Below are 27,754 nucleotides of genomic sequence, written 5' to 3'. Positions count from 1 at the left end.
ATAAAACATTTATAAATTATTCTCATTACAACTGTGGGAAGATGGTTGGTGTGTGTTGCGTTTCCAGCACACACTTGCAGAGATGGAGTTTGTGTGGAACAGCATTTGCTGAAAAGCATGCATTTTAAAAGGTATTTGACAAAGCAGCCATTTTCCCCCCTTTACGCAGGTGGGTCATACTTCTGGCCAGAAAATATTGAAAATTAATAAAAATATGTAAAAAATGACTTTCCAGTTTCTAGTTTAATCTAGTCTCTGATCTCTAGGACTGCATCTGTAGGGTTAGGGTTAGGGTTAGGTTAGGGTGCTCACCTTGTCAAACATGCGGTTCAGCAGACGAGGAACCACAGGGAATACGGTGGGCTTCAAGGTCGTGAGGTCGTCCATCAAAAACCGAATGTCACCCTGGAAGTATCCGATGCGTCCGCCGTGCACCATAATCACACCCTGTGGAAACAGCAGCGTGTCACAAGCAATGCACCCTTTTTTAAATCGAAAACAAAGCTTGAATAAAAGAGAAGCGGCCTGTGAATACCTGTACGACTCTCTCGAACATGTGTGCCAGGGGCAGGTAGGAGATGTGTGTGTCCTGAGGGGTGAGCGGGCACGAGGACTGCAAGACAGAGGTCAAAACTAAAGTGAACAAGCCGATCAGCTGACGCTTTATCCGAAACATATCACAGCTCCAGTCACTTCTCGGTTCTTGCAAATACAAGATTTGAATTATACATTTAATTATAATTAGGGATGCACCAAAATTAGGGCTGTCAAAAGATTAATCGCATCCAAAATAAAAGTTTGTGTTTACATAATATATATGTGTGTGTACTCTGTTAATTATTATTTATATATAAATACAAACACAAGCATGTATATATTTAAGAAAAAAATATTTTTATATATAAAACATTTATATTTATATATATTCTAGATTATATAAATATATATACATGCAAATATTTCTTAAACATATACATGAATGTGTGTGTATTTATATATAAATAATAATTAACAGAGTACACACACATATTATGTAAACACAAACTTTTATTTTGGATGCGATTAATCGCGATTAATCTTTTGACAGCCCTAACCAAAATTAAAATTCTTGGCCGAAGCAGATTTTTTCCCCCCATTTATTTTGCCAATTTTTACTAGCTTTTTACTATTTTGTCTTGCTTTTTTTAAAAGATAAATAAATTACAAAACTACAATTTAAAAATATTTATTTAACACTGAACATTTTTTTGCATTCCAGCAGACATTACACAAACAAAGCACTGATTTAAAGCTGCACTATGTAACTTTTCCGTCCGCTAGAGGTCGCCTATTCAAAACAAAGGCGTAGTTTGATGACGCCAAGTTTGAGCACGGATTCATGGGAGATGTGGTCTTCACCTCACAGCCGGTGGGAAAGAATCGGGACAGGACTCGGGCAGAAATCATGTTGATGGATGAGATTATTAACGTTACTGTAGTCTGAAGCAGAAGCAGGACCGAGTGTTGTGGAGCTGAGGAACCGCTGGAGCGATTGTTAATAAGAAGAGCGGAACACACGCCTCGCGAGCAGCGGGACTTTTATTATGGCACAGTCGCCATTTCCGCTCCTCCGGTCATGAGTGTGAGGTAACGCAGCTCTGTTGATCATATTAGACACATGTGAGTGTGTGTATGATGTGATGACGTTACTCTGTGTGTTCTCTCAGCGGCTGCTATGACACTTGTTCACACTGCAGTGAGAGTAAAGCGTTTCTGCAGAATAAAACCGGAAACCGAGGGGAACACAGATATGATGTCATCGACAGGCGTCTCCCTCACACGTCCCGGTTCATCGGTTAAAATAGCAATTTTCTCACGATTTAAAAATAGTTGGAAACATTTGGGATATTGTAAGTACTCAACTGAACAAAATATACAACACTAGCCTAGTGGTTTTTGGATATTTTACTGCAAAAATGTTACATACATCTTATCTTTGGCCTATTATGCCTACAGGTATCAAAATCAAATCACTGAGGGTGCTCTATTAATAGGCTAAGCAACAGCGCCACCATAGCAGTGAGTGTACAGGGAGACATTTAACATTATTTAGAATTAATAGATTTTTTCTATTAATCCATTAGTCTGCCTTTACATTGCTTTAACACGTTACTATTTCACTGTCACTTCCGAAACTTTGCAGCGTGCAATTGGCCATTGCAACATGAAAAATGACGTCAGTTCATCGCGATCTCACAAAGTATAAAGTTCAAATGAAGCTGCTAACAATGCACAATAAATCTCTTGCATCGAGTCGTGTCTACACTGTGTTTGTTTGTTCATGAGAGGGTTTGCGAGCCTGTCAGCGCTGCAGAAACACGTAAATGGTTACATTTGACGTTCTACAGACACAAAAATGCACTGGAGCATTTGCCAATATATTATTACAGTATCAACTGAGGGTGCTCTTGCTTGCATTTGAGGGTGCTTAGACAATTCAGCAGAACAGTGTCTGCAAACGGCCATTTCTGCTTCTTTCTCTGACACTTTAATGCTTCCACACTTTCAACATGTTTGCTGCATTTAGAAGCGTGCGCGCCTCTCTCACACGCGCTGGTTGCTGTATTTTTTTTTGTGTCATCAAAAACCGCATTGTTTGGTTAAATTTATTTGGTCTTTTCGCTTATCCGAACACCAAACGTGCAATTTTTGCTATTTTCAGCAGAATAATTTTGGTTGCCGAACAACCGGTGCATCCCTAATTGTAATATCAATTATTAAATTATAAAAGTAAAAACCCAGTTCAACAAATAATATGCAATGTAACATAACATAGCATTATTTTTTATGAAATGCACAAAAATACAATGCAAAAAAACTGTTATTTCATATTGAGATACTAGTTATTGAGATAGTAGTTATTAGGGGAGAGCGAGGCACAACCTAACACTTTTTGACTTTCTCAGTTTGTGTAAATGCACTTGGGGTTCAGAGTATTTATTTTTTCACACATTAATTTCACACGTCTAGTACAATTATGTGGTTTTGTTTCATTAATACAGTGTATACTTTTGTCTTGATTTACCCTGAAAGAATGGAAGTGAAATGTGACAACATGCCCCATAGGTGGGGTACATTATAACATGTGGTGGGGCTCAATGTACCATGACCAAATAACAGCTTAAAATGTTACCTGATATAATCAAAAAAATATACAAGACAAACTAAAATATTTTGCCAATAAAAACAATTAACCTTTTCAAATAAAATAATGGCATTTTTTAATAATTAAAATATACTAATTTGAGTTTGACAACAAACACATCACTAAATACAGCAGAGTTCATAATAATAATCATTTCTGAACATTGACTCTCAGTCATTATTCACCCTTTTCTCATGGTTTATCAAAAGAATTCATAAAAGTATAGAATATAATATCATATTTCTAACTGGGATTTAACCCCAGCTCGTGTCTTCTGCTGTTAGATAACAGATATAAGATTACAATAATGTCAGATTTGTCTAGTTTTAAATAAAGAGTAAGAAGTAAGAATTGAACTTTTGTTATGGTCAAATAAATGTTCAGTGATATCTTCCAAAGTTTTTTAATTTTGGCGCAATTTTTTCTCTATATAGTGTTGATATGGCAACTATTAAATATACTTAGTTTCGTCATCTTGGCATGTGTGGAAAGTCTTAAACCATGTGTGTTACAACTAACCCCGTGTTAGGTTGTGCCCCGCGATCCCCTATACTATATTAGTATAATTGAGAGTTTTTAATAATATTCAAGTATTTTTTTTGGGCATATGTTCTGTTCTCATTTCAATTTTAGTTAAAGTTTTAGTCAATTTGTTATGTTTGTCATTTTTTTTTATTTTAGTGCATCAACTTCGACTAAATGTTACGGAAATATCGTTCATTCTTATTCCTTGTTAACTCATGAAACCTTATTTGTACCCATTGTAATATGGCTTTAGTTTTAGTTTAGGAATTTCCTGATAAATTTTGGGGACAAAGTTTGTAGCCAAAAGGTGATTTTTGAAACATTTGTGACTAGTCACAGGCACAGCACCTAAAATATACATATTCTCTCATACATTCTGTATGCTTGACATAATGCATATGACTCCAGGGCTGTGAGAAGTGTCTGAGACAGTATTTACAGTACCTGTGTGACGTGGATGAAGGCGGCACAGTTAGACACTACGTTCTTGTGGGTGAGCATCGCCCCTTTAGGGTTTCCTATGAGAAACAGGCATTCAAATCACAGCTGGTCATACACTTTAGCTTCATTACAATTGGCCAATCAGAATCAAGTATCAAAGGTATGAAACGTTGTCATACCTGTGGTTCCACTTGTAAAACAAATAATGGCCATGTCGTCAGGCTGAGGAGGCTACAAATACAGTACAGTACATAGGGGACTCAATTAATATAGAGAATTATAGCAAATGAACAAAAACAATATACACTGACTGGATAACTGAACAAGAAACTACAGTACTAACCGCAGGACGCTGGTGATTTGTCTTGCCGATATTCTGTAAGCAGAAGAGAAACTTATTTAAATAAGTGAAGGAGACGGAGGAAGCTCAACGAAAGAGGAAGCGGTAAAGACTGAAGAGATACAGACACAGATACAGACAGCAATCAAACACACACACACACACACACACACACACACACACACACACACACACACACACACACACACACACAGCTCATTCATCTCACTTAGCACAAAATAAAAACTGAAGTAGCACATCAAAACTCAGAAAAAATAACTACTTATTAACTCAAATTAACTGCACTGGGGTTAAGTTGATATAAAAAGCTAATAAGTAAATTTATTTTAGGCATAGCGTTATCAAGGCATGGACTCCACTAGACCCCTGAAGGTGTGCTGTGGTATCTGGCACTAAGATGTTAGCAGCAGATCCTTTAAATCTGTGTAAGTTGCGAGGTGGGTCCTCCATGGATTGGACTTGTTTGTTCATCACATCCCACAGATGCTCGATTGGGTTGAGATCTGGGGAATTTGGAGGCCGATTCAACACCTCAAACTCGTTGTTGTGCTCCTCAAACCATTCCTGAAGCATTTGTGCTTTGTGGCGGCGCATTATCTGCTGAAAGAGCCACAGCCACCAGGGAATACCGTTTCCAAAGGCTGGACATGGTCTCAACAATGCTTAGGTAGGTGATACGTGTCAAAGTAACATCCACATGGATGGCAGGATCCAAGGTTTCCCAGCAGAACATTGCCGAAAGCATCACTGCCTCCGCCGCCACGCCTTCTTCCCATAGTGCACCTGGTGCCATGTGTTCCCCAGGTAAGCCCAGGAGGAGATCGTGTGGGCATGTTTTATGCAAATGACTAACCTTGTGCACGCGGCCGCTCATCTACAATACTCCAAATTCACTAACATCAGAACGACGCTAAGAACAAATTCATATGCGTACGAGCGTTTTGTGAATCAGGCGGAGATTTTTCGAGAGACTTTCTTCTGTGAGAATCCACAGCAGAGTCCTGCACGGGTGCGGGTGACCCGCGAATATTGCTGAAACGGGTGAAAAACATCCCAACTGTGTCGGATACGGGTGCGGGTCGGGTCGGACAAGGGAGAAACACGGGTCTAAACACAGGTTTAAAACAGTCACATGCAAACAAATATATATAAAATATATGCATATTTTTAGGAACACATCTACAAAAATATGCCGTGCCTAGATTTCAAGTTGATACAATAATTTCAAATCCATATGCACTTGCACTGCACTCGTCGAGATGGATCCTGAGGAGTTGAAGAAAAGATTGTATATTGGATAGCCGCAAATGTGGAACTTCATCGCTGAGGAAGCACGCAGATAACTGTGGTAAGAAACCAAGCACACGCAGTTCTATCGAACAGTATTTTTCAAAAGGGGACAGAACTGAATGTGCCTCGTAGAGATGATAAGGACACATAACCATGTTTGACAGCTTCGGCTGAAGTTGTCCTTGTGTTAATGGTCGTGTAATAACTTCTGTATGCTGGCAATAAAACATTTTGTAAGTGTGTCTATATGCTAAACTGATTTTATAGCGGGTGCGTGTCGGGTGTCGGTTCTATTTTAAGCGGGTCGGGTGCGGATTTTAATTAATGCTGTTGTCGGTAAATGGGTTGAATGCGGTTTTAGGCACTGCGGGTACGGGTCGGTGCGGGTTTACAAATCCGGATCCGTGCAGGACTCTGGACCCAATCATGGGCTTCAGAACCATTGTGGGACAAGACCCACCCACTTTTTACGATCATTGACATTGGACCCACTCACTTTTATCGTCTCTAATTCAGCATGTCTGTTCACCTACCCCTAACCGATAAACACTTATTATTAAACACGTTAGATGCTTTATTTCCACTTTTCTAATATTTTCTTTATTTTTATAGAAAATAAATGCCCTTCCGATCTGATTTGTGATGGGAAAAGGGAGTAGAGTGAGTTCGGCAAAAGGCGGATTCGAACCTCGGGTCGATTTGCGTCAACTTGACTCCATGTGTCTTCCCCCTACACTATTGCTGCTCTTAAAGACACAGATTTCCGTAACTTTGTCTTGTCCAACCAGACGTTTAGCAAACAATGCGGTATATTTGTACTTAAAGTCCCTGTAAAGGCAATTCTGAGATTTGTTTCTAAACACATTATAAATGTTAGAAATGTATTTGCTGAAACACATTACAAAGACTGTGAACTATGTAGTACTGAATTCAAAAGTTAGACCGTTAAACAGTTTTTCACCGTTGCTTATGTTCAGGATTTTCTGGGCGGGGCTAAAACGGTGGTTCGATGACGCACTGGAGCCACCGAGCCTGGCTCCTCCCCTAACACGATCATAACTAGAGCACATTCGCATCAGTTTGCCCGCTCGATCGCGAGTTACTGTCAGTACTGTTAGTTACTATAGCCTACAACTTACAAAACAGCTTACAAAACAAACACTGATCAAGAAGAAGTGGATTAATTTTGTGAACAGCCATCTTGATGGAGAGCTGAGGATCACCACCGACGCCTGCCTCTGAGTCTGCAGTGACTTTACACTGGATCGTTTTACAAACTTTCACCGGAGACGACTGGGATTCACTGATAATCCGCTGCAGAACCGACTATCCCCCGCCCCAGCCTTAGTCCTCCCGTCCCGCCGACATCTGGTGCGTCGTGATCATAGACGGTCGTGATCAGTGAGTGTTGTCTTGTGTACTACGGCAGCTTTCCCGTGAGTGGACGCGGTTTCGGCGCCGACAGTGGACACACCCCGAGCGTTTGAGAGCAGAGAATGCTGCTCATTTTTTCAAGTTTTTGATGAGCTATTTTATGTGCTTGGCGGATTTTTTAATGATTCAAATTTGGCTGGGTGGTTAATAACACATTTATCTGTCCTGTGAGAAACTCAGAACACATGTTTATTTTTGACTTTACAGGGACTTTAATGTAAAAGCATCTACTCCAGTAAAATTGTTCTGAGAGACGACCCACCCACATTTTTTTTTTGCTTCTGACGCCCATGGACCCAATAACACCAAAACGTTGTGCTTTTGTAAAATTGCCTCAGAAATAAAGTTTCTGATAAGAAATATGTCTATAGGAAGCTTGAAATGTGAACAAATATTCTCTGATAATCCATATGAAACCAAAGAGAGGTACAGAGGTGATCTGCTCAAACGTAGATGTCTATAATGTGTATGAGCGCTTCCCAATGAAGAAGCATAAGAGTGAAAATCTCACTTTAAATAAATGTTAAATCTGAATTAAAATGTAAAAATGGATTTTAAAAAATTATGTCGAAATGTTCCAATATTGTTTGATTAAAGTTCATAATTATTCTATAAATGTTACTTTAGTTTAACAGCTCCACGAAATACCCATGGTTTTCGAGCTGTTGCAACATGCTTCCCTTTTTTAAATAAGTTATGTTGTTTCGAGGAATTTCTATAAATAGCAGTTTAAGTGTCACTGTGTTCTGAGGGCGAGCATCCTGTAATGCAGGTCACCCAGTCACCACAGCTGATCCGTCCCGGGTCACCGCATGACAAACAAACACCAGCAGACGCAAACACACACACACACATCGATCTCACTCAGTGGGGTTATGCAAAGATCTGAGCTGACAATCTGCGGTTTATTCACCTCTGCGTCTTTCAGACTGATGATGTCGATGCCGCACTGCTGTCCTCTGCTCACCAAATCTGCGTCGAAGGCTTCGATGAGGATCAGGGTTTTGAGCGAGTGCTGTTTGCCCGAAACACAGTCCAACAGCAGTTTGGCCTTCTCGGGTACGTCACATACGACTGTGGAGATACACGCTGCAAAACACACACAGATGCATGAAGTAAAACAGACAAACATTCATTCTTTTGAATAACTGGTGATCCTCGACTAGGGCTGCACGATTTGGGGAAAATATCTAATTGCGATTATTCTGGTTAAAATTGCTATTGAAAATGCGATTATTATTATTTATTTATTTTTACTAATGAAAAGTGTGTATATAACATTTTGTGTTTATATATTAATGTGACTAATAATAATAATAATTATGATTATTATTATTGCTAAATAAAAATAAGAAATATTACTATTACAATAACATTCATTATTAAAAAATTTAAATAGAGCATTTAAGAATAAATATAACAGTATAATAATATTTATATTTTACAGAAAACTAAAAATTATGGGTTACCTGTTAGTATGCAGACAGCCTATGACTAAAATCATTAGAAAGGTCTAAGGATTTATTGTAAAAAAACTATTATTATTATACAAATCTGTGCTTTTTATCTGTGATAATTTCTTAAAGTCTATGTCTTTAATATGAAATATGAGCCTCTTATGCATCCACTGTGGGGATTAAAACTCCTGTACATTGAAGAAAAACATATGGATTGTCATATACATTTTAGGGCTGTCAAAAGATTAAAGGGTTAGTTCACCCAAAAATGAAAATTCTGTCATTAATTACTTACCCTCATGTAGGCATGTGCCGGTATCAAATTTTCATGTTGCGATTAATTGCTGAAGCTTTTATCACGGTATACGGTATTATCACGATATTGAAATAAGTTGCAAAAAAAGTGTTGTCATAATACAACAGGTTAAATCACTTTCTTATAACAAAAGAACCAAACATTTAAATACAATAAAGCAATACACAAAAATTTATAAAGTAAACAAATATTTAAAACAGATTAAAGTGCAAAAGAATTATAAAGAACAATAGGTATGCTGAAATGTACATTTAACTAAGATTAATACATGCTTTAGAAGTATTTTTCATTGTCAGTTTGTTAATGAAGGAACTAATGTTAAATACTGGAGCCTTGTAAAGTGTGTGATTGAACAACAGTCAGAACATTTTCAAACAATATCTAGGGCATGTCATTTAGTCCAGATTAAAATATAAAATGCAAGTTTGAAAATGAATAGCCTTAAGTCTTTAAGTATTATGTATTAGGTTATGTGATTACTGGGGAAACGGCTGCATTTCTGCTGTTCCGTCAGCGCCCTCTGCTGTCAGAGAATGAATGTGCACTTCAGCATGTCTCATTCCGCCATGTGCTCGGCTCATGCACGGCCTATTTACATCAGTGCGCGTTCCTCTTTGACGTGTTGTTCATTTTAAACGGTTGATGGGTAAAGTATTCAGTTCCTCTTTGATGTGTTGTTCATTTTAAACGGTTGATGGGTAAAGTATTCATTCTAAAAATCTGAATAATTCGTAATAAATAATTATTCACGGTATTTTGAAGTGCCCACGATAACAATATTGTGCATGTTCATTATTGCGGTATATTGTATTACCGTTTACCGGCACATGTCTACCCTCATGTCATTCGACACCCGTCAGACCTCCGTTCATCTTCAGAACAGAAATGAAGATATTTAAGTTGAAATCTGATGGCTCTGAAAGGCCTCCATTGGCACAATGCACGGTTCACTCTCAAGACCCTTAAAAGGCACTAAAGACGTCGTTACAAAGTCCATCTCACTACAGTGGTTCTACAATAACTTTATGAATCGGCGAGAATAGTTTTTGTGCGCAAAAAACCCTAAATAACGACTTATATAGTGATGACGATTTCAAAACACGGCATCATGAAGCTTCGAAGCGTTATGAATCAGTGAGCCGAATCGTGATTCGGATCGCGTGTCAAACCGCCAAACTGCTGAAATTTGACGATTCAAACTGCTGAATAGACTCACTGATTCATAACGCTTCGAAGCTTCATGATGCCGTGTTTTGAAATCGGCATCACTATGCAAGTCGTTATTTAGGGTTTTTTGCGCACAAAAACTATTCTCGCCGATTCATAAAGTTATTGTAGAACCACTGTAGTGAGATGGACTTTGTAACGACGTCTTTAGTGCCTTTTAAGGGTCTTGAGAGTGTAAAGTGCCATTGTGCCAATGGAGGCCTTTCTGAGCCATCAGATTTACACTAAAATATCTTCATTTGTGTCTGAAGATGAACGGAGGTCTGACGGGTGCCGAATGACATGAGGGTGAGTAATTAATGACAGAATTTTCATTTTTGGGTGAACTAACCCTTTAATCGTGATTAATCGCATCCAAAATAAAAGTTTGTTTACATAATATATGTGTGTGTACTCTGTTAATTATTATTTATATATAAATACACACACAAGCATGTATATATTTAAGAAAAAAATATAATTTTTATATATAAAACAATTTATATTTATATATATTATAGATTATATAAATGTATATACAGTATATACATGCAAATATTTCTTAAATGTATACATAAATGTGTGTGTATTTATATAAAAATAATAATTAACAGAGTACACACACATATATTATGTAAACACAAACTTTTATTTTGGATGCGATTAATCACGATTAATCTTTTGACAGCCCTAATAAATTTATTTAGAGAGAAGTTTTATTTTTCTTTTTTTCTACCCAAAAGTTTCATTCATACTGGAGGCCAGAGGGCGCCCTCGAGCAGAAACGGCACATTTGCCTCAGAGAAGTGTTGGTTTTCAGGAAATCCCTAATGTGAAGCTGGCGCTGTATACTGAATAAAACGAAGATAGAAACGCTTTGACTGATTAAACATGAAGATAATACTTCTGCGACAAGATATGGTTTATTGAGTTCTTCAAGCCTTCTCGGGTATTTTAATAATAATAAAGCAGTGCTGATTGACATTCTGTGATAAGAAGCCACATCAGCTCGACTGACGATATGAAGTGAGCTAAAACCTGTTATTAAACGTTGTATTTGGTTGGACAACAGGTTTATGCTTCGCATTACTAGTTTGTGAAGATGTTTGACACATGTTGCTCAAACTCGCAGTGCTTTCAGACGGAGCAGCGTTTACTGATCACAGAGCCGCTCTTCACTGACACGCTGGACATTTATTTATTTCATTAAAAATCGCAGCCTTTGCGCTTTCATAATCGCACATAAGCCAAATCGCGATTGCGGTTCGATTTCGATTAATCGTGCAGCCCTATCCTCGACCTATCAAATCACCACTTAAGAAAACAATGTGACTAAATCAATGACTAATAAATAAACAAACCCCACTTCAAGATAAAACTGCATGAGAATTGGACGTACTTTTGTCGAGGATGTAGCCTATGGCTTCTGTGCCCAGGGTGTCGTACAGAGGAACTGATATCAGAGAGTATGTGTAGCAGGCCAGCTCTGAAATCGTCCACTGGGGGAAAGATTTCTGACATTAGCCACAAAATATTCACAATCTCGACAGGCAAAACGGCACAATCCATACAAAGAGTGTTGAAGGAAAGAAGACACACAGATGTGTTCAGTGCAAACTGCTGGTCACAAATGCAGAATCCCAACTAAAGCAGAAACTCACGGCAGGAGTTTTGAATATTGTCATTTCAATTTAAACTCAAATTAAAGGTTCATTCTTATCCTTTAAAAGGTGAAGTGTGTAATTCTTTGCACCATTAGCACCACCAAAAGTAATAATTCATTAAAGCTGCAGTCTGTAAGTTTTGCCTCTTTGTCGCCATCTGTGTTTGAAACCTGCTGTTGCAGTTATTTGCTGAATGATCATCTTTACGTGGGTTGTGCATCGGTGCGGCTAATGTTTTGAGGAGTGTGTGTGGCTGTCACTGATGATTGCGTGATTACAATCGCCCATCAAAATGACAAGTTTAATTGTGAGAAAAGGCTATAAATGATCCGCTACCTGCAGCATCCTCACATGTGATACTACTACAGACGTGACGAAATTTTGAAGTTCACTCAGATTACAACACATTATTACAAGCTTACCGTTGTAAATCGCTGAGGTAAAGAGATCGTTTTAACACTGGCTGGTTATGCACTCGCTCAAAAATGTATCATATGTAACAAACAAAAAAAAGTTACTGACTGCAGCTTTAAGTAAATGAAAAAAATATGCATTATATTTATTTATTATTAATAATATATACTATTAATTATTAATAATATAATATGTATTAATGTATAATAAAATTAAATAATAAATTATTTTAAAATAAATAAAAAAGTTTTAATAATTCAATAAATAATAAACTGGTTTTTTTTTTTCAACTTCCGTCTGTCGTTGAAAAAAAAAAAAATGTACACTTGGCTTTTTTCGTTTTTATAATTTAAGAATTACATCATTGATATAAATCTGGTCAAAATCCACTGTACAAAAAATCATTTGTTATTTCTTTAGTCAAATCAACTTTTACTGATACTGTTCAGATAACATAATATTTTGTTTTGGTTGATTATTCTAATGTCTTACTTTGTATTACTATTAACAATTTATTTTTTTGGTTCAAGCAGGCCTCCAAGTGACTTGCTTTTTTTCATTTAAACCAACAGCATTTTGTTCAGGGCATCTGGGTAACAAATCTCCTAGCTCTGACCTCTGGTCTGTTCTGAGAGAAGATGCCGATGTAGGGCTCTCCGCTTTTTGAATGTCCTTTGTGTAGAAATGCTGATCCCAAATACTCCGCTCGCTCAATCACCTGAGGAAGAGGAAATGACAAATAATGCAACCAAAGAAAACGATTAGTTAAATGCAGTCCACTGTACTCAAGAAAGAGGAGAATAAAGCAGAGGATCAAAGAGTACCGTAAATAAGTTTAAATTCAATTCCAATTCAAAGAACTTCATGTAGTTTTAGTTAATGATAACAACCCTGGAACATGCATACATTTATGCATTTATCAGCATTTATGCATGTATACATTTGATCAGTTTATGCATACCCTGGGAATCTAACTCGAGTCCCAAATTGGATGACTTGCGACTCGACTTAGACAATAATGACTTGACTCGGACTTGAGCCCTCGGATTTGGAAAGACTTGAATGGTCAGAGAATTGAAACCATCGCTGTAGGATCGTCTCTGCAGCGCATGATCACACCGCTAAGATTAGCGCTGCTTTCACACTTTCAACAATGAGCCAGAGAGGCACTCGTAAGCATTTAAATACGTAAGTACTAGCAAACCATTTACAATTAGAAGAAGAACAACCATGGATGCATGTTTCCTCACTCAGTAAAAGTAAAGTAGCAGTTATTTTTTATGCATCTGTGTTTCTCATGTTTTGTCTTAAGGCAGCGGCTATTTACACGAAGTGAAAATAGCTATAGAAGCAATTTACTAAGTGAAATAGTGATATCTTCTAATTTACACCATGTAAAAGTAGCAGTTCTTTGTCAAAATAAAGCAGCGCTGGGCAAATTAACACGTTAACGCGGGCGATTCATTTTTTCATTTTAACACAATTAACGTAGCGTTTGTTTTTATGTCCATTTTTGCCTAGCGTTACATTAAAGCAGCACTAGGTAACTTTTCAACCTTTATAATATATTTTCAAACCTCTTGTGATGATACATCGACTTACAATAGGTTGAATGACACGTCTGCCATAGCCTGACGGGGTCTGTATCGTTTTTAATCGGACTTTTAAACTTCGGGTTTCGGGTAGTAACCCGAGAACAAAAAAGAACTACAAAATTCGACTGCTTTACGGCATATACGTCACTTCCACCCCCACTTCCTTAAATTCGGACGTGCGAGCCCAACTATAATTTGTTTGCCGAATGTTATAGTCATGGCCGAAGCAGCACAGAAAAATAAGAAAGCAAAGGTTTTGTCGGAGGAAAGCAAAACGAGGAAACGAGAAAGTGATGGGATTAAAGGCAGGACGAGGATCAACCAAGCCTGTAGTGCTCCAGTCAGAAATTGAAGCTTTCGCGCCTCGATCGCCCCCCGGTGGCCGGTCCCAGTATAGCTCCTAAACCCCGCCTCTCCATGTATTTGAATGGGCGCGAGACACACTAAACAATTTAATTACACTTCAAATAATTGTTTCCTAAAGATGGTTTGTGTCATTTTAGGCAGTTTTTATTACAATAATTTCATTTCAAGTGTTCGTTTTTTAAATAAATGTAGTTTTAGTGAGTTATTTGATGCTATAAAAACGGGGGGTGTGACGTCATGATTGACAGCTGAGATTGAGGCACTAACGGACTTTTTTCTGGATTTTTGGGAGGAGATTGGAGCTTTAGCTTTAATTTCTACACTTCCATAACTGTTTATTTCACACCAACATAATTCTTAGTTCTGCATCTGCGAGAGTGTGGGCGGGCTTTTGATAATCGCGCCTCTACTTCCTGTTCTCTACTGCGCAACTCCGGTCCCGAGATCGCTACTGCGCAGACTCGGTCCCAAGATGTCAGCGCCGTGAGCGGGCCTATGAAAGCTTCAACTTTGGTCAGCGGAAGTCAATGAAGTCGCGTCGTCCATATTTTTTTACGGTCTATGGGATCAACATTGGACCAGCGTTTGCTCGTTGGTGTGAGCTGAAGGAGGAGGGGCTACATTCTTGCAAGTAAATACATAAGATGTACAAAATCATATTTTAGGATACCTAACATGTCTGTGATATTTGTTTTTTTGTCTTGCCTCAAGCTATAATGTAAATCGATTTTTCAAATTTGCAGATTCATCTATGGTAGCTTGATATTATAATATTGACGATATATGGTTATTACTTACCACTCAAACATTGAATTGAAGTATCATATAGATTCTGTAAAACGGGAACCAATAGACATAGGCTACTATAATGACGCTGGCTTGTAAACGTGAGCATCGCGATCATTTGGCGTTTGAAAAAAAAAAAAACCCATGAAATTATATTCATATGACATGCTGAAACATATGCCACTGTAACGTTACCTGGGATGAAGACATTTCACACGCGACGCAAGCAGAACTCCTGCATGTGAACTCCTGCAGTGTTCAGGGCTATCATAGTTGTCATGTCAATAAATGCACATGCGATGCATCCGCTGATGTAGAATGACAGTTTACGACAGTAGTAGAGGACAATACTGTTTCACAACTGTAGGGGGACCCCGAGAGCAAAACCTACCTAGTGCTGCTTTAAATGATCACGCTCTTATTCATGTAAATGCTTTTAAACAATCCAAGCGCGACAAGACACAAGAGAACGCGCTGTATGTCAATGTCCTGTGTGTGTGGGTGCGTCTCAATCCGCTCCCTAGTTCAGTAGTCAGGACACTGATCAGGGATCAGCCACATTCACGCGCACACCAGTCTCCTGCTCACATCGAGTTCTCTTTCGCTCTTGAACAAACAATAACAACAACAACAGAGAATTTTGCCATAATGCCAGTTTTGTAGAATATTCTCATATTAGGAGTCTTAAATGAGTTAAATTACATCTTAAATGAACTTGTGAAAAAATTAGATGCACGTGAGAGCGCGTCAGATCCGCGTCATGTTCGTCAGCGGCCGATCTTAAAGGTCCCATGGCATGGCATTTTTCTATTATTTTATAATGTTTCCTGAGGTGTACTTATATTGTTAGTATGATTTTTACATCATAAAATGTCATAATTTAGAAATAAAAGGCATTTTTTCTATACTGCTGTTTGCCCTGTGGCTGACTGCCCTGCTTCAAGAGGCGTGTCTGCTGTGAGACTTCAGGAAAAACGCCCACTGTTGTGATTGGCTGACATCTTTGCATTTTAAATGAGCGGAGGGGGCGTGGTTTAACGAGGCACGAGCAGGCACGAGTCTGCCAGAGACAGATGGACCTGTGTTCACTTCTCATCAGTTCTCTCAGCATGTCTCAGTTCAGGGTGAACTGTTGTAGTTACTAGAATATACTTCAGGTTATTAGTTTATTTCTAGTCAGAGGGGCTGTCACTCATGTCAGAAAGTTAGTAAATTATGGATCAGCGCTGACTCGAGACGCGAACCGTTTAGAACGATTCAGTCCGATTTGGTGAACTGGTTCGGTTCACTAAAAAGAACCGATTCAAAAGAATGATTCGTTCGCGAACAGGACATCACGGAGACGGAGCGATTGCTAACAAAGTTATTTATAGTAACTACTGAGTTATGAGAGCGCTGTCTGCCAGCGCGAGTTTATTGTGTTTGTATCTGAGAGTTCTGAATAAACACGAGTCCCAGTCACACCGAGTCCTCTTCATCATTATTCTACCAACTTTGTAACACATGCAATGTACCATTACAGCAAGATGAACGAGTTAGTAAGTTTGATTAAAGCATTATTTCTAGATATGTTCCAATCATATGAATAGCGTCAGTGATGCGCATTGAGTAACACAGCGCAAACAAAGACACAACAGCAGTAATCGAATGTAATCCAGTTTATTGTGGGGAAAGCTGGCTAGCCTAGCCGGATACCCTCACGCTTACCCCCCTTCTGCTTAATCTAACGCCGCGTTTGGTGCCTCCGCTGTGGGCCAGATGCAGTACTGGGGGTCGGGGATGTTGAAGGCCGAGCTTCGGCGTGTGTGAGGTTTATCTCTAAAGATGTTACTGCTGATGTTAAACAGAAAAGACTGTATGCACATTTTAGAACAGATAGACGCGACGAGGACGTACAAAACACTGACTCACAAGATAGAAAACACGAAAACACCGTTCTGTCGGGAGAGAGAGAAGCCACAGCGTGTGCACGAATAATAAATAATTAGCTACACATCAGAAATCAATGATCACAGATCAGAAGGAACTGAAGAAAGACTTCTATTTTCATTTGTACATCCAAACACTGAGAAACTGCCAGTTCACTCGTTCACAAGTAACGTTAATGATCTCTCGAGCGTTTGCATGGGCGTGCCAGATTCTCTGGGCGGAGGAAAGGGAGGAAACCGTTCCTGCTTGGACGTCAAACCAGGAGGCTTCAGGATTGGCTAGTCTGGCCTGTCATTTTCTCAAAGGCAGAGAGAGACAGCCAGAACTCGGGTTTACACCGATCAACATTTCTATCCACTTGGGGACAATATTCAGGCTAGGGGAACTCATATTAATGTTGAAATACCTCATAAAATGAAAATTTCATGCCATGGGACCTTTAAAGTGACAGCAGCACTGATGAGGTCTGCCATTAATGTTCTTCAAAGAACAACGGGAACAGGAAATAGATGATGAATCTATATTTCATTTATTATTTATGCAGTTAAGAAAGGTGTTTGATAACTATTACATTTCTGTATATGTCAAACAGGGAAGGCCACAGGTAAATATAACATTTATTATAATGCTTTTTTTTAAAGATCAAAAGATAAAGATTTAAAAGATCATTCGCAAAGACCCGCCCCCTTTAGTTACTGTTGCTATGTCCAACAAGCCATAGACACAGAGCGTATTTAGGCCACGCCCACACCGGGGGGGGGAAACAATCCAACGCTCTCCATTGACTTTGCATTGCGGGAGGCTGCCTCATTATCATTTCTGGGTTATATAACAAAAAAATGAACAATGTCTAAAAGCTGATATGTGACAAGGTGTACAGCAAACAAGCTAAAAAACACAGAAATAAGTTTTTATAAGCTGTCGACCCAAAAAAACGGGCGTTTAATAAGATAATAGTGGATACAGGCAATACGAAGTGAAGCTTCAGCAGGAAGAATAGGTACATTTTGGGATCCTGACACTCAGTATGCCTCAATATGTCCATGTGTGCAGTAAACATTTTGTCAAATATCCAAATGTCCGTTTTATATATTATATTTACTGTCACTGATGACGTTCTCCTCTAGTCGCCGTAGTTCTCAGGGTGAAATGACCCGTCGCGCTCTGTCTCAATGGCCTGAATCCACTTTTTTCTCCTTAAACGCTCGTTTTTTGGGTCAACAGCTTATAAAAACGTCTGGGTTTTTGCTTCTGGGTTTTGTTTAGCTTGTTTGCTGTACACTTTTTCACATATCAGCTTTTATACATTGTTCAGTTTTTTGTTATAAGTCCGAAATGACAAGGAGGCAGCCTCCCGCAATGCAAAGTCAATGGAGACGGTTTGATTGTTTTCCCCCCCGGTGGGCGTGGTCTTCAGATTATGACGCGTGTCGCTCTGTCTCTATGGCACTCTCACAACACACACACGTTCTCACGTAGAAAAAATAGATCGCGGAGCAAAGAGGACACTGACAACACGCCGACAGACAGGACAGAGCAAATTACTTTTGATATGAAAAAGTCTTGAAACTTTGAAATTGTCATTTTTTAAAGAAATGTAAACAATAAATACCGTTTTGTGTCTCTTTAAATGTGTTGTGATCGCTTTAGCTCATTATGGTTTCATGATTTATGATTTAGCTCAGTTAAAGCTGCTCGCGAACCGATCATCTCTTCCTTCTAGTTAATTGATAAGCATGAAATAAACATGAATGAACACTAAAAGAAATGTTGTTTCAACCACGGAAAGACGTCAGTACACACCATTTTTTCAAGTTCAAGTCCACCGACGGTAATCTACTAACTCAGGACATTGACATACAGCAGCCATGGTACGGCCGCGAAGATCCGCGACTATTACGCAGGAATGAGAAAGTAGTTCCTAGCTATATTAGGTGTAGAAAATCGCAACTTTTAATTTTCAGTTGGTCTTAGCACACGATGTAACTGTAGAAGAGTCAAGTTTTAAATAGGAAAAATATTGAAAGTGTCTTTGGTCATTTTTTGAATGAGATGCTAATGGACTGATCAGAATCAATGATGTATGCTAAGCTATGCTAAAAGTGCTACCGCCAGATACAAAGATCGGCTGAATGGATTCAAAAACGGTAAAACTCAACTATTTAACTCTAGGGGACTTGTAAAATGAACCTATTTTCAAAAAAAAGTGGAGTGTTCCTTTAAGGCTTACGCTTTACTGACCACACCACTGAAGATGCTGAAATATATATCTGCGTTATCATCTTGTGTGGCCCAAACAGGCATTGTTAGGCGGAGCTAGTGTGGATAGCACTTGCCAACAAGGCACACTATTTGCATTTGGTGTGAATAGACACTCCATTTTCCTAATCTGTTTATTTGAGCTAGTTACACTCACAGACACATTCCCTCTCACGCACACATTCAAAGTGAATAGCAGTTGTTATTTCTATGAAATTGTCTTGGTTACTCTCAGTTACCAATAAAATAGTTTCTCTCACTGCTTTTCCTTTTCCCTAAATTGAGATAAATGGGTGCCCTTATACCTAATTTCACATGAAATTGAACTGCTAAATCATAAACATATTTTTAAAGCCTTCCTGATATGGTTTCAGCACACACCTATGACTTGTTTAAGACTTGAAGCTTAAAGTTGAGGACTTGAAACTTGACTTGGACTTGCCTGTCTTGACCCGAGACTTACTTGTGACTTGTAAAACAATGACTTGGTCCCACCTCTGGAATCAAACCCATAACCTTGGCTTTTCTAGTGTCATGCTCTACAGGAATGCTGTATCATGTGCAGTTTAACAAGAAATTATTATTATAGAAATGTAAATGTGCATTAAGTAAGGTGCTGGATACGCGTCTGCAGTTAAACAGGTTCCCACAAGCCCTTTACAACAATCTCCAAAACCTGCACTCAAGTGGTCTGAAATCCAAAACCAGTTGTGTGTCGAACGCTCTGATTACATGTGACACAGATTATGCACACTGAAAGAACACAAGGTCTCGCTGTTCAAGTCCTTCAAAGCAGAGGACGAACTTCTTCACGGGTTTTACAGCATGCTGGATATCAGTCCAGCAGTGACTGGAGTTATGGTATGCTATTATGAAATGACCAGGTAACTTATTAACTTGAGAGCTGAGAGAAGAGTAAACGTGAGCTATAATAAACTCCACTGCTCAACAATAGAGATGGCCGGCAGTGTGAAAGACTTTCCTGGCAGTTCTGCATCATCACATTTTATATTAGTGCTTACTTTTCAGACGTAGACGTGATTTAACCCTTCTGGTGCTGTTTGGACATTTTTGACCGAAAAAAAAGTTTACGTTTAGTTTTTTTTAGAATTCTTTCTTCTTTACTTCATTGGAATGATGCCAAACTTGGTAAAGGTTTTGGTTCTTGCCATGTGAACAAAATAATCATGGACATCAGGGCTTGATGCTTACTTTTTTCTCAAGGTGCACCTGTGCTCCCAAGTTGGAAAATGGAGCGCATATGAAACTTAAGGGGCGCAACTAACCATTTATTTATTTATTTATATTTTATTTATATTTTATATATATATATATATATATGCACATTTCTCACAGTTTTAGAGTTCACATTTTTTGGAAAACATATTTCATGAATATTAAAATAATTTTTTTTTTTTAAAGATTTGTGCATTTTTCATAAAAATTTCTATAACTATTTTTTGTTTCACTTGATCAATTTTATCAGCAATAATCTCTTCTTTTAAAAGAGACCAAACTTCAGTCTGTGCTCCAAAAGCATTATAGATTTACGTCAGTTTATGTTAATAAATGTGTCATAACTAATCCATTAATATAATTTTGTACCATAAAAATCCCCACAAAATACAAGATTTTAAATAAAAAAACATTATCGAACTAAAATATAGTACAGTCATTTCATTAAAATAATATATATATATATATTTTTTTAAATCTGTAATTTTTGACCGTCATGCGAGCAGCACCAGAAGGTTAAATGTCAGAAAAGGTCAATTTACCCAAATACATATGTTCTAATGTTTTAAAAAATATAAAGAAATTATTGTACATCACCGTTTCTAGCAAAAATGTGCTTCTGTCAAATATATATGAATATTTTTCAAGTATTATTACATCGTATGATTTTAACAAAATATCTGCTTTCTAACTATTGATGAAAAGTAAAAAAAAATAAATAATAATTTGCAATGAGACATATAAAATAAAACTCTTTCTAACCCATAAATGTGTATAAAATATTTGCCAAAATATATGCTAACAATAAACTGCATACATTTTTGTACTGAGTTCAATGAAAACATCAAAAGTGCAAAAAAACATCATGTCAGTCTGAATCACTCAGAGTTAAATACATTCAAAAGTGCACATCAATTACAGAAGCGTGTATAGTAACAGAAACTGATATGGATGCATAAGTGTCGTCCTACCTCCGTGTACGAAAGCCATTCGTAAGGCTGCTTTGGTTTTCTGGATCCCAGGCAGGGACCGTTTTCTGAAAGGGAAAAATAAATACATCATATATACGACCGCTAACATAATGTAACTACTTTGCCACAGCTTGACATCACATTTCATCGCAAAATGTAACTATACTAATGCCCAGCTTTTTATATGAAGTTGGATATACAAGCATGTCCAAATTTATCTGCACACATACTTGATTTCTTCAACAATGCATCGTACTGTAGAAAGTTTTTGTGCGCAAAAAAACCCTAAATAACGACTTACATTGTGATGACGATTTCAAAACAAGGCATCATGAAGCTTCGAAGCGTTATGAATCACTGAGCCGAATGATGATTCAGATCGCGTGTCAAACCGCCAAACTGCTGAAATTTGACGATTCAAACTGCTGAATCGACTCTCTGATTCATAATGCTTCGAAGCTTCATGATGCCGTGTTTTGAAATCGTTATTTAGGGTTTTTTTGCGCACAAAAACTATTGTCGCCGATTCATACATTTATTTTAGAACCACTGTAGTGAGATGGACTTTGTAACGACGTCTTTAGTACCTTTTAAGGGTCTTGAGAGTGAACCGTTTCATTGTGTCAATGGAGGCCTTTCAGAGCCATCAGATTTCAACTAAAATATCTTCATTTCTGTTCCGAAGATGAACGGAGGTCTGACGGGTGTCGAACGACATGAGGGTAAGTAATTAATGACAGAATTTTCATTTTTGGGTGAACTAACCCTTTAAAGAAAGGCTTTCTAAGCAAAATCATACAAAATTTCTTTCAAAATCATTTCTGACCTTCTGTCTCCTGACATATTGCGCATCTTTTCACTTTTCATAATCAATGTAGCCTAGATGAAGTTTATAAAAAACATAATATTTAAACATAAACTTCCTGTAAATGGTCTGAAAGTACGAACCATACAGAAAATGCTTTCACACTAGAAACAAACCGAACCTTTGTTCGGTTTGATCCGGACAGAGACAACCTCTTTTCGTCGGACCAAATTTCGTCTGTTTGGTACGGGGGAGGTTTCACACCTGTAATTTTAATTCGGACCAAACAGAAAAGTCCAAACAAGGTAGGTGTGAAAGCACCCTAAGAGACGTGACACTATCAGTACTCAAAGTGAAACTTGGTTTACATACTCGACTCCCTCAGGCCCCTGTGAAAGCAATCGTACATGGTCTTGGCGTCTTCGTAGAAATGGGTCAAGAGCGGACCTCCGTTTAAAACTGCCGCTCGACGAGCGAACTCTCCACCCTGATGGACAAAAACACATGCAACCATCAGATACATTTTATATCTAATCTCTGATTGCAACAAAACAGGATTTTTCGCGTTCACTTACCGGGAGCTCTACAGACTGCATGTGCAGGTCACAGGGCGGTTTGAGGGCTTTGGGTCTTGTGGCGTACCAGTATGCCGTAGCGGCGGTGAACGCGCCCATGCCGAGGAGCGTGTTGGTGGAGAGGCTGCGGAAATAATCCCTGACCTCGGACAGCTCAGGGATTCTCAGCTGCTTCAACAGCTCGTGTGCCTGCATGACTACAGCAAACTCGATCTGTGGAGGACAGCAGGGTTCGTATTAAAACTACTGAAGGCATCGTTTTAGTTTAGTTTAACTTTATTGTCTATTCAGTTTAGCACAAAGCGGAAATTTGGTATCATATCCATGAATACATTGTAAATGCTTGCACATTAACACAAACACAGAATTACACTGCTTGCATAATTACTTGACATGCATTAACCCTTTAAGACCTAAGGGTATTTTTACAATTAATTTTCCGCCTGGTGTTGTTTACTAAAAAAGCTTGTAAAACATCAACCCTGTTGTGCACAGACAATTGACACACCTCTTTTTTTTCAAGACAAGTTGCTCTGTCAGTATATTTGTGTTGCATTGATGTCACCTGAATGTAAAATAAGTTATGGGACCATAAAGACAAATGAAAACATAAAACGGAAATTGAATCACTCAAATATTTATTGAAAACACACACAAATAAATAAAAGCTAAGCATATTTCCTCTGGAAAACAGTTTGTTCAAGTCTTTGGAGTCCTGGAACTCAGGAATAAACATGATAACTTATACAGAACCAAAACTATTTACATTTTTCCAAAAAAAGTCCAGGCGCTTTTGGCCTCTTTGGATTTTGGATATTTACTGGTGCCAAGCCTCAAAACAGTTCCTATCAGGAACTTCTCCTCAAACTTTCTCCTCAAACTTTCTCCACAAAACTACTAAAAACTGCAGCGCGTCTCTCTCTCTCTCTCCTCAACACTAGCCGTGCGTCTCTCTCTATCCACAATAACAGAGCTGTGGTTCATGCGTAATGACGCACACCAACGTGGATGACGGATCAGCCTGTCATTGGTCAAACCCTCATCCAAAATGGCAGCTAGCATCGCGCTGGCGGCAAAAATGACGGAAAAATAAATTATGGACATCAAGTGGATATATCTTGGATGTAAGTGTTTTGATTTATTGCTGAACAACTCCAAAAAGATGCACATGTTCCAGGCTGGATAGAAAACCTTCTGTAAAGGCTACAAAGACACCCCCGTGATGGCTAGCTTGTTAGCTTTCTGCTGGAAAAAACGGTAAGAAAATCGATAAAAGTTTCATGAAATAATATAGATATATATCGGAGGTGCCGTGTGACGTCGTGGGCGATGCCGTCGGGCTCTGAGGGTTAAAACACAAATGTTCTCATATCCATTCATTGTCACCTCATTTCTCAGTGTCAGAAACGGTTCATTCAAAGATTCAAGGCCCTATTATAATGATCTGAGCACATGGTCTGAAGCTCATGGCGCAGGTGCACTTAGGGCGTGTCGGAATCCACTTTTGCTAGTTTAACAATGAAAAAAAATGGTCGGAGCGCCAATGGAAACATTTGGGATACCGTAAGTATTAGGGCTGGGTAAAAATATATCGATTTCTTGATTTTAATCGATTATCACTTTTACAAAACAATATCGATTCTTAAATCCCAAGAATCGATTTTTTTTTAACTAAATTCAAAAACATAAATACCGTTTTGGCGCTGTTGAGGGAGATCGCTCAGCTCAAGAGAAGCAGCAGCGCGGAGCAAACATGAACGGATCTTCTCTTCTGCTTTAATACCAGTAACAGCACGAAATAAACACGAATGGGCTTCTGAAAGTGTGTTAAAAGATACAGGACAACTTACCGAAATCTGTATCAAGTCACATAGAATAGCTCAATTAGTGTTTCAACCGCAGAAAGATGTCAGTAAAACGGCTTACAAGTAAACAATGTCACGTAACGTTATAGCTACCTCAGAAACAACATATCCAGTGTCCATAAACTCGTTAGTCAGCTAGAAAAATTAACTCTTTTTGCTAATTATATGCACCACATTACATAGGATATTCATTGTCAATGTTCTTCAATATTTCATAAATCTGGCAAGTTATTATGACAGCCACCCTTTAAATGTTTATATTTAAAAAAAAACTAATTGGAGTAGAATTATGATTATGTAATTGTAAAGTTAATATTATAACTTTATTATTATATAAAACAAACATAATTTAGTGTCATTTAAGTGTTTGTATACAAATCAGTTACTTTTTACCTTCAATATTAGTAGGCTAATGTAGTATCAACTGACTCCCATAGTTTACAACATTAGTTCAGAAATTAGTTTTCCTTGAGAAAATGTTCCATGTATTATACCTGATACACATCCAAAATAATCGATATTGAATTGAAAATAATCGAAATCGAATCGAATTGTGACATTTGTGTCAATACCCAGCTCTAGTAAGTACACAAGTCATAACATTTTTCCAGTGGTTTTTGGATAATTATGTTAATACAAAAATCTTACATATTGTGCATTTAACACGTAATGAGAAACTAATGCAAATCATTATTGTAGATACTACAAAAAATATTAAAGAACAAGGTAAATATTACAGAGGATTTGTGGTTATTTGTCATGAAAATACTGTCGCAACAACATAAATTCGTATAAAATGCTTAATGATTTTTTGTTGGATGAAAGTCAAAGGAAATATGAGAAATATTAAAATACTCACTACCAAGACAATGTAAAAACGTCTAGGTTCAATAAAATCAGTTCTGTAATAAAATATTTTTTATTGGCACATTATTGTGCTATAAAATCCTGTCATGTGTTTTGAAATATTGTGTCTTGTTTAAAACCCTTTGCACCAATCAACCGGTGATCAAAGTGAACTGTGCCGTTATCTAAACCCAGTCCGTGATGAAGGGTCAAACTCAATCAACTATCAGATGTTGAGTAAGGTTATTATGTTAATCTACTACACCTGTAATTCATTCATGATGCTTTGCTTTCAAACCTTCACAGCAGTCAAAACTCCTCGAACAGGGCATTAAACCGAACCAAACTTCACAAAGCAGGTTCTGGACAAAACCAGCACCAAGCAAGTTCAGCCCCAAATCTGTTCTTACTAAAATCTGCATTCAAGTACATTTCTGGCATAATACTTTTCAAATACTTTACAATTTAATGCCTTTTATTTTTTTCACATTACAGTATGTCATTAAAAAAATGACACAAAGTAAAAACTTTTGAATGGTCCTATAATAAAATACATTTCCTTTTTTTTATTGATTATGTGCTGAAATATGATTCAATACAGGCTCGTGTGTGATTTCTTACAATTCACACACACACTATAAAAAAAATAATTTTTCAAAGCTGAAAAATTTTGCAAAAATGACTGTAGTATGTTTAACAAGAAAATATATTTCAGACTTTCTACTTCAAAATTACGTGTAATTTGAAGTTTCTTTGTAATTATTTGTGAAGAGTGTTTCAAAGCAAATCCTACACAGGGTTATTATTATAACTGAAACCAAAACTAAAACCATTTAAAAAAAAAACTGTTAGTTGAAATTACTAAAATAACTAAAATAAAATATGGAAAAAAACGTAAGACTTATTGGATTTCATCTAGTTGCCAAGACAACATTTCCCATTTTCCTTTAGTTTAACTTGATGTACTAAAAAATATGTAAATAAAAATACAAATGAATAAAAACCTATATACGTGTACAAAAACTTTACTAAATGACTAAAACTATTACTGAAATTAAAATGAAAGCAGAAAATTTGAACAAAATCTCATTCAAAATATTAATACAAAGTGATAATAGTATCTCAAAGATACTAAAATAACACTGATCCGACACCAATGCATTTTTTTTGTTGGACAGTTGTTCACAGAAATTGAGGATCTGAATATTATGGAAGGTAATTGCAACTTTATCTTGCAAGTCCGAATTTTTTTGTGCAATTTCAAGTTCATATCTCACAATTCTGAGAAAAAGAAGTCTCAAATTGCGAGAAATGAATGTCAATGTCACTTTATTAAAGCACTATTTAAAACAACAACTGTTGACCAATGTGCTGTTCATAGCATAAGCATCAAACACAATAAAATAAAGCAAATAACAGACAATAAAACATGACTATCATTTACTAAAAGCCATTTCAAACAAATATGACTACAGTTATTTAAAATGACCAACAGCTCTGGCAGTCCTCGTAATATTGACTGGCAGACTGTTCCACAATTTTGGCACACCTCCGAGTCTTAATTTTGTCCTTGGAAACACTAATAGACCCTTTTCACGGACTGTGATGCCGCGTTTTAACGGTCATCAATATCGTAAATCCTCCAACGTTTTTTGTATTAAATTTTTTTTTTTTTACACTAAAGGTCTGTTCACACCCGGACGATTTTCACGTGCATTTATCACCGACGATTAAATCCTTGTGTCTAAACAAAGGGCATCAATGTGAGTGTGCACAATTGTTTGTTTTTTTATTTTGACGCTGCGCGTTAAAAACTGGTCGACCAATGAGATCTGCGCTTTTCTTCACGTGCCTGGAGCTGCTGAAGTTACAGTAAAACACCACTTGGTGGCTAGGGTTGGGTACCGAGCTCGGTACTTTTAAGGGCATCGACCGAATTACGCCGGTACTACAGAGTAGTCTCCTGGTGTTGCATTGCACTGTGTGTATGATAGGACCCTTAATATCTTTCTTTTTGGGGGGGAATATTGTGCATCGATGAAATACAATGTGTATTTCTTAATTTTTAAACATTTCATGCAATGTACTCATTGTGGCTTATTGGGATACTCAAACAAAATGTTTTGGTATTGCCACAGAGTAGTGATTTTGTTATGTCTTTTGTTGTTTTTATATTTCAATATGGCTTTAATTCATATTTATTTTTAGTCAACTTAAACTATATAAGTT

The 27,754-nt window shown here is 37.5% G+C and overlaps 1 protein-coding gene across 2 annotated transcripts in view; it reads right to left on the bottom strand.

Annotated features, from left to right (window-relative positions):
- Nucleotides 1-27,754, bottom strand: part of acsl1b (acyl-CoA synthetase long chain family member 1b) — a 57,504-nt gene that overhangs the window by 12,142 nt on the left and 17,608 nt on the right. For both annotated transcript variants that reach the window (XM_079839030.1, XM_079839031.1), the window contains exons 2-12: nucleotides 22,815-23,027; nucleotides 22,612-22,726; nucleotides 21,435-21,499; nucleotides 12,909-13,010; nucleotides 11,614-11,713; nucleotides 8,149-8,324; nucleotides 4,494-4,526; nucleotides 4,330-4,381; nucleotides 4,154-4,227; nucleotides 536-613; nucleotides 313-447 (exon numbers count right to left, since the gene is read on the bottom strand). In XM_079839030.1, coding sequence (XP_079695156.1) covers nucleotides 313-447; nucleotides 536-613; nucleotides 4,154-4,227; nucleotides 4,330-4,381; nucleotides 4,494-4,526; nucleotides 8,149-8,324; nucleotides 11,614-11,713; nucleotides 12,909-13,010; nucleotides 21,435-21,499; nucleotides 22,612-22,726; nucleotides 22,815-23,009 — 1,125 coding nt within the window. In that variant the 5' untranslated portion in view covers nucleotides 23,010-23,027. The remainder of the gene's footprint in view (nucleotides 1-312; nucleotides 448-535; nucleotides 614-4,153; nucleotides 4,228-4,329; nucleotides 4,382-4,493; nucleotides 4,527-8,148; nucleotides 8,325-11,613; nucleotides 11,714-12,908; nucleotides 13,011-21,434; nucleotides 21,500-22,611; nucleotides 22,727-22,814; nucleotides 23,028-27,754) is intronic.

This window comes from Gobio gobio, assembly GCF_949357685.1.
Source record: "Gobio gobio genome assembly, chromosome: 16".
In the NCBI taxonomy this organism is placed as follows: Eukaryota; Metazoa; Chordata; class Actinopteri; order Cypriniformes; family Gobionidae; genus Gobio; species Gobio gobio.
This window is presented reverse-complemented; position numbering and strand designations above follow the sequence as displayed.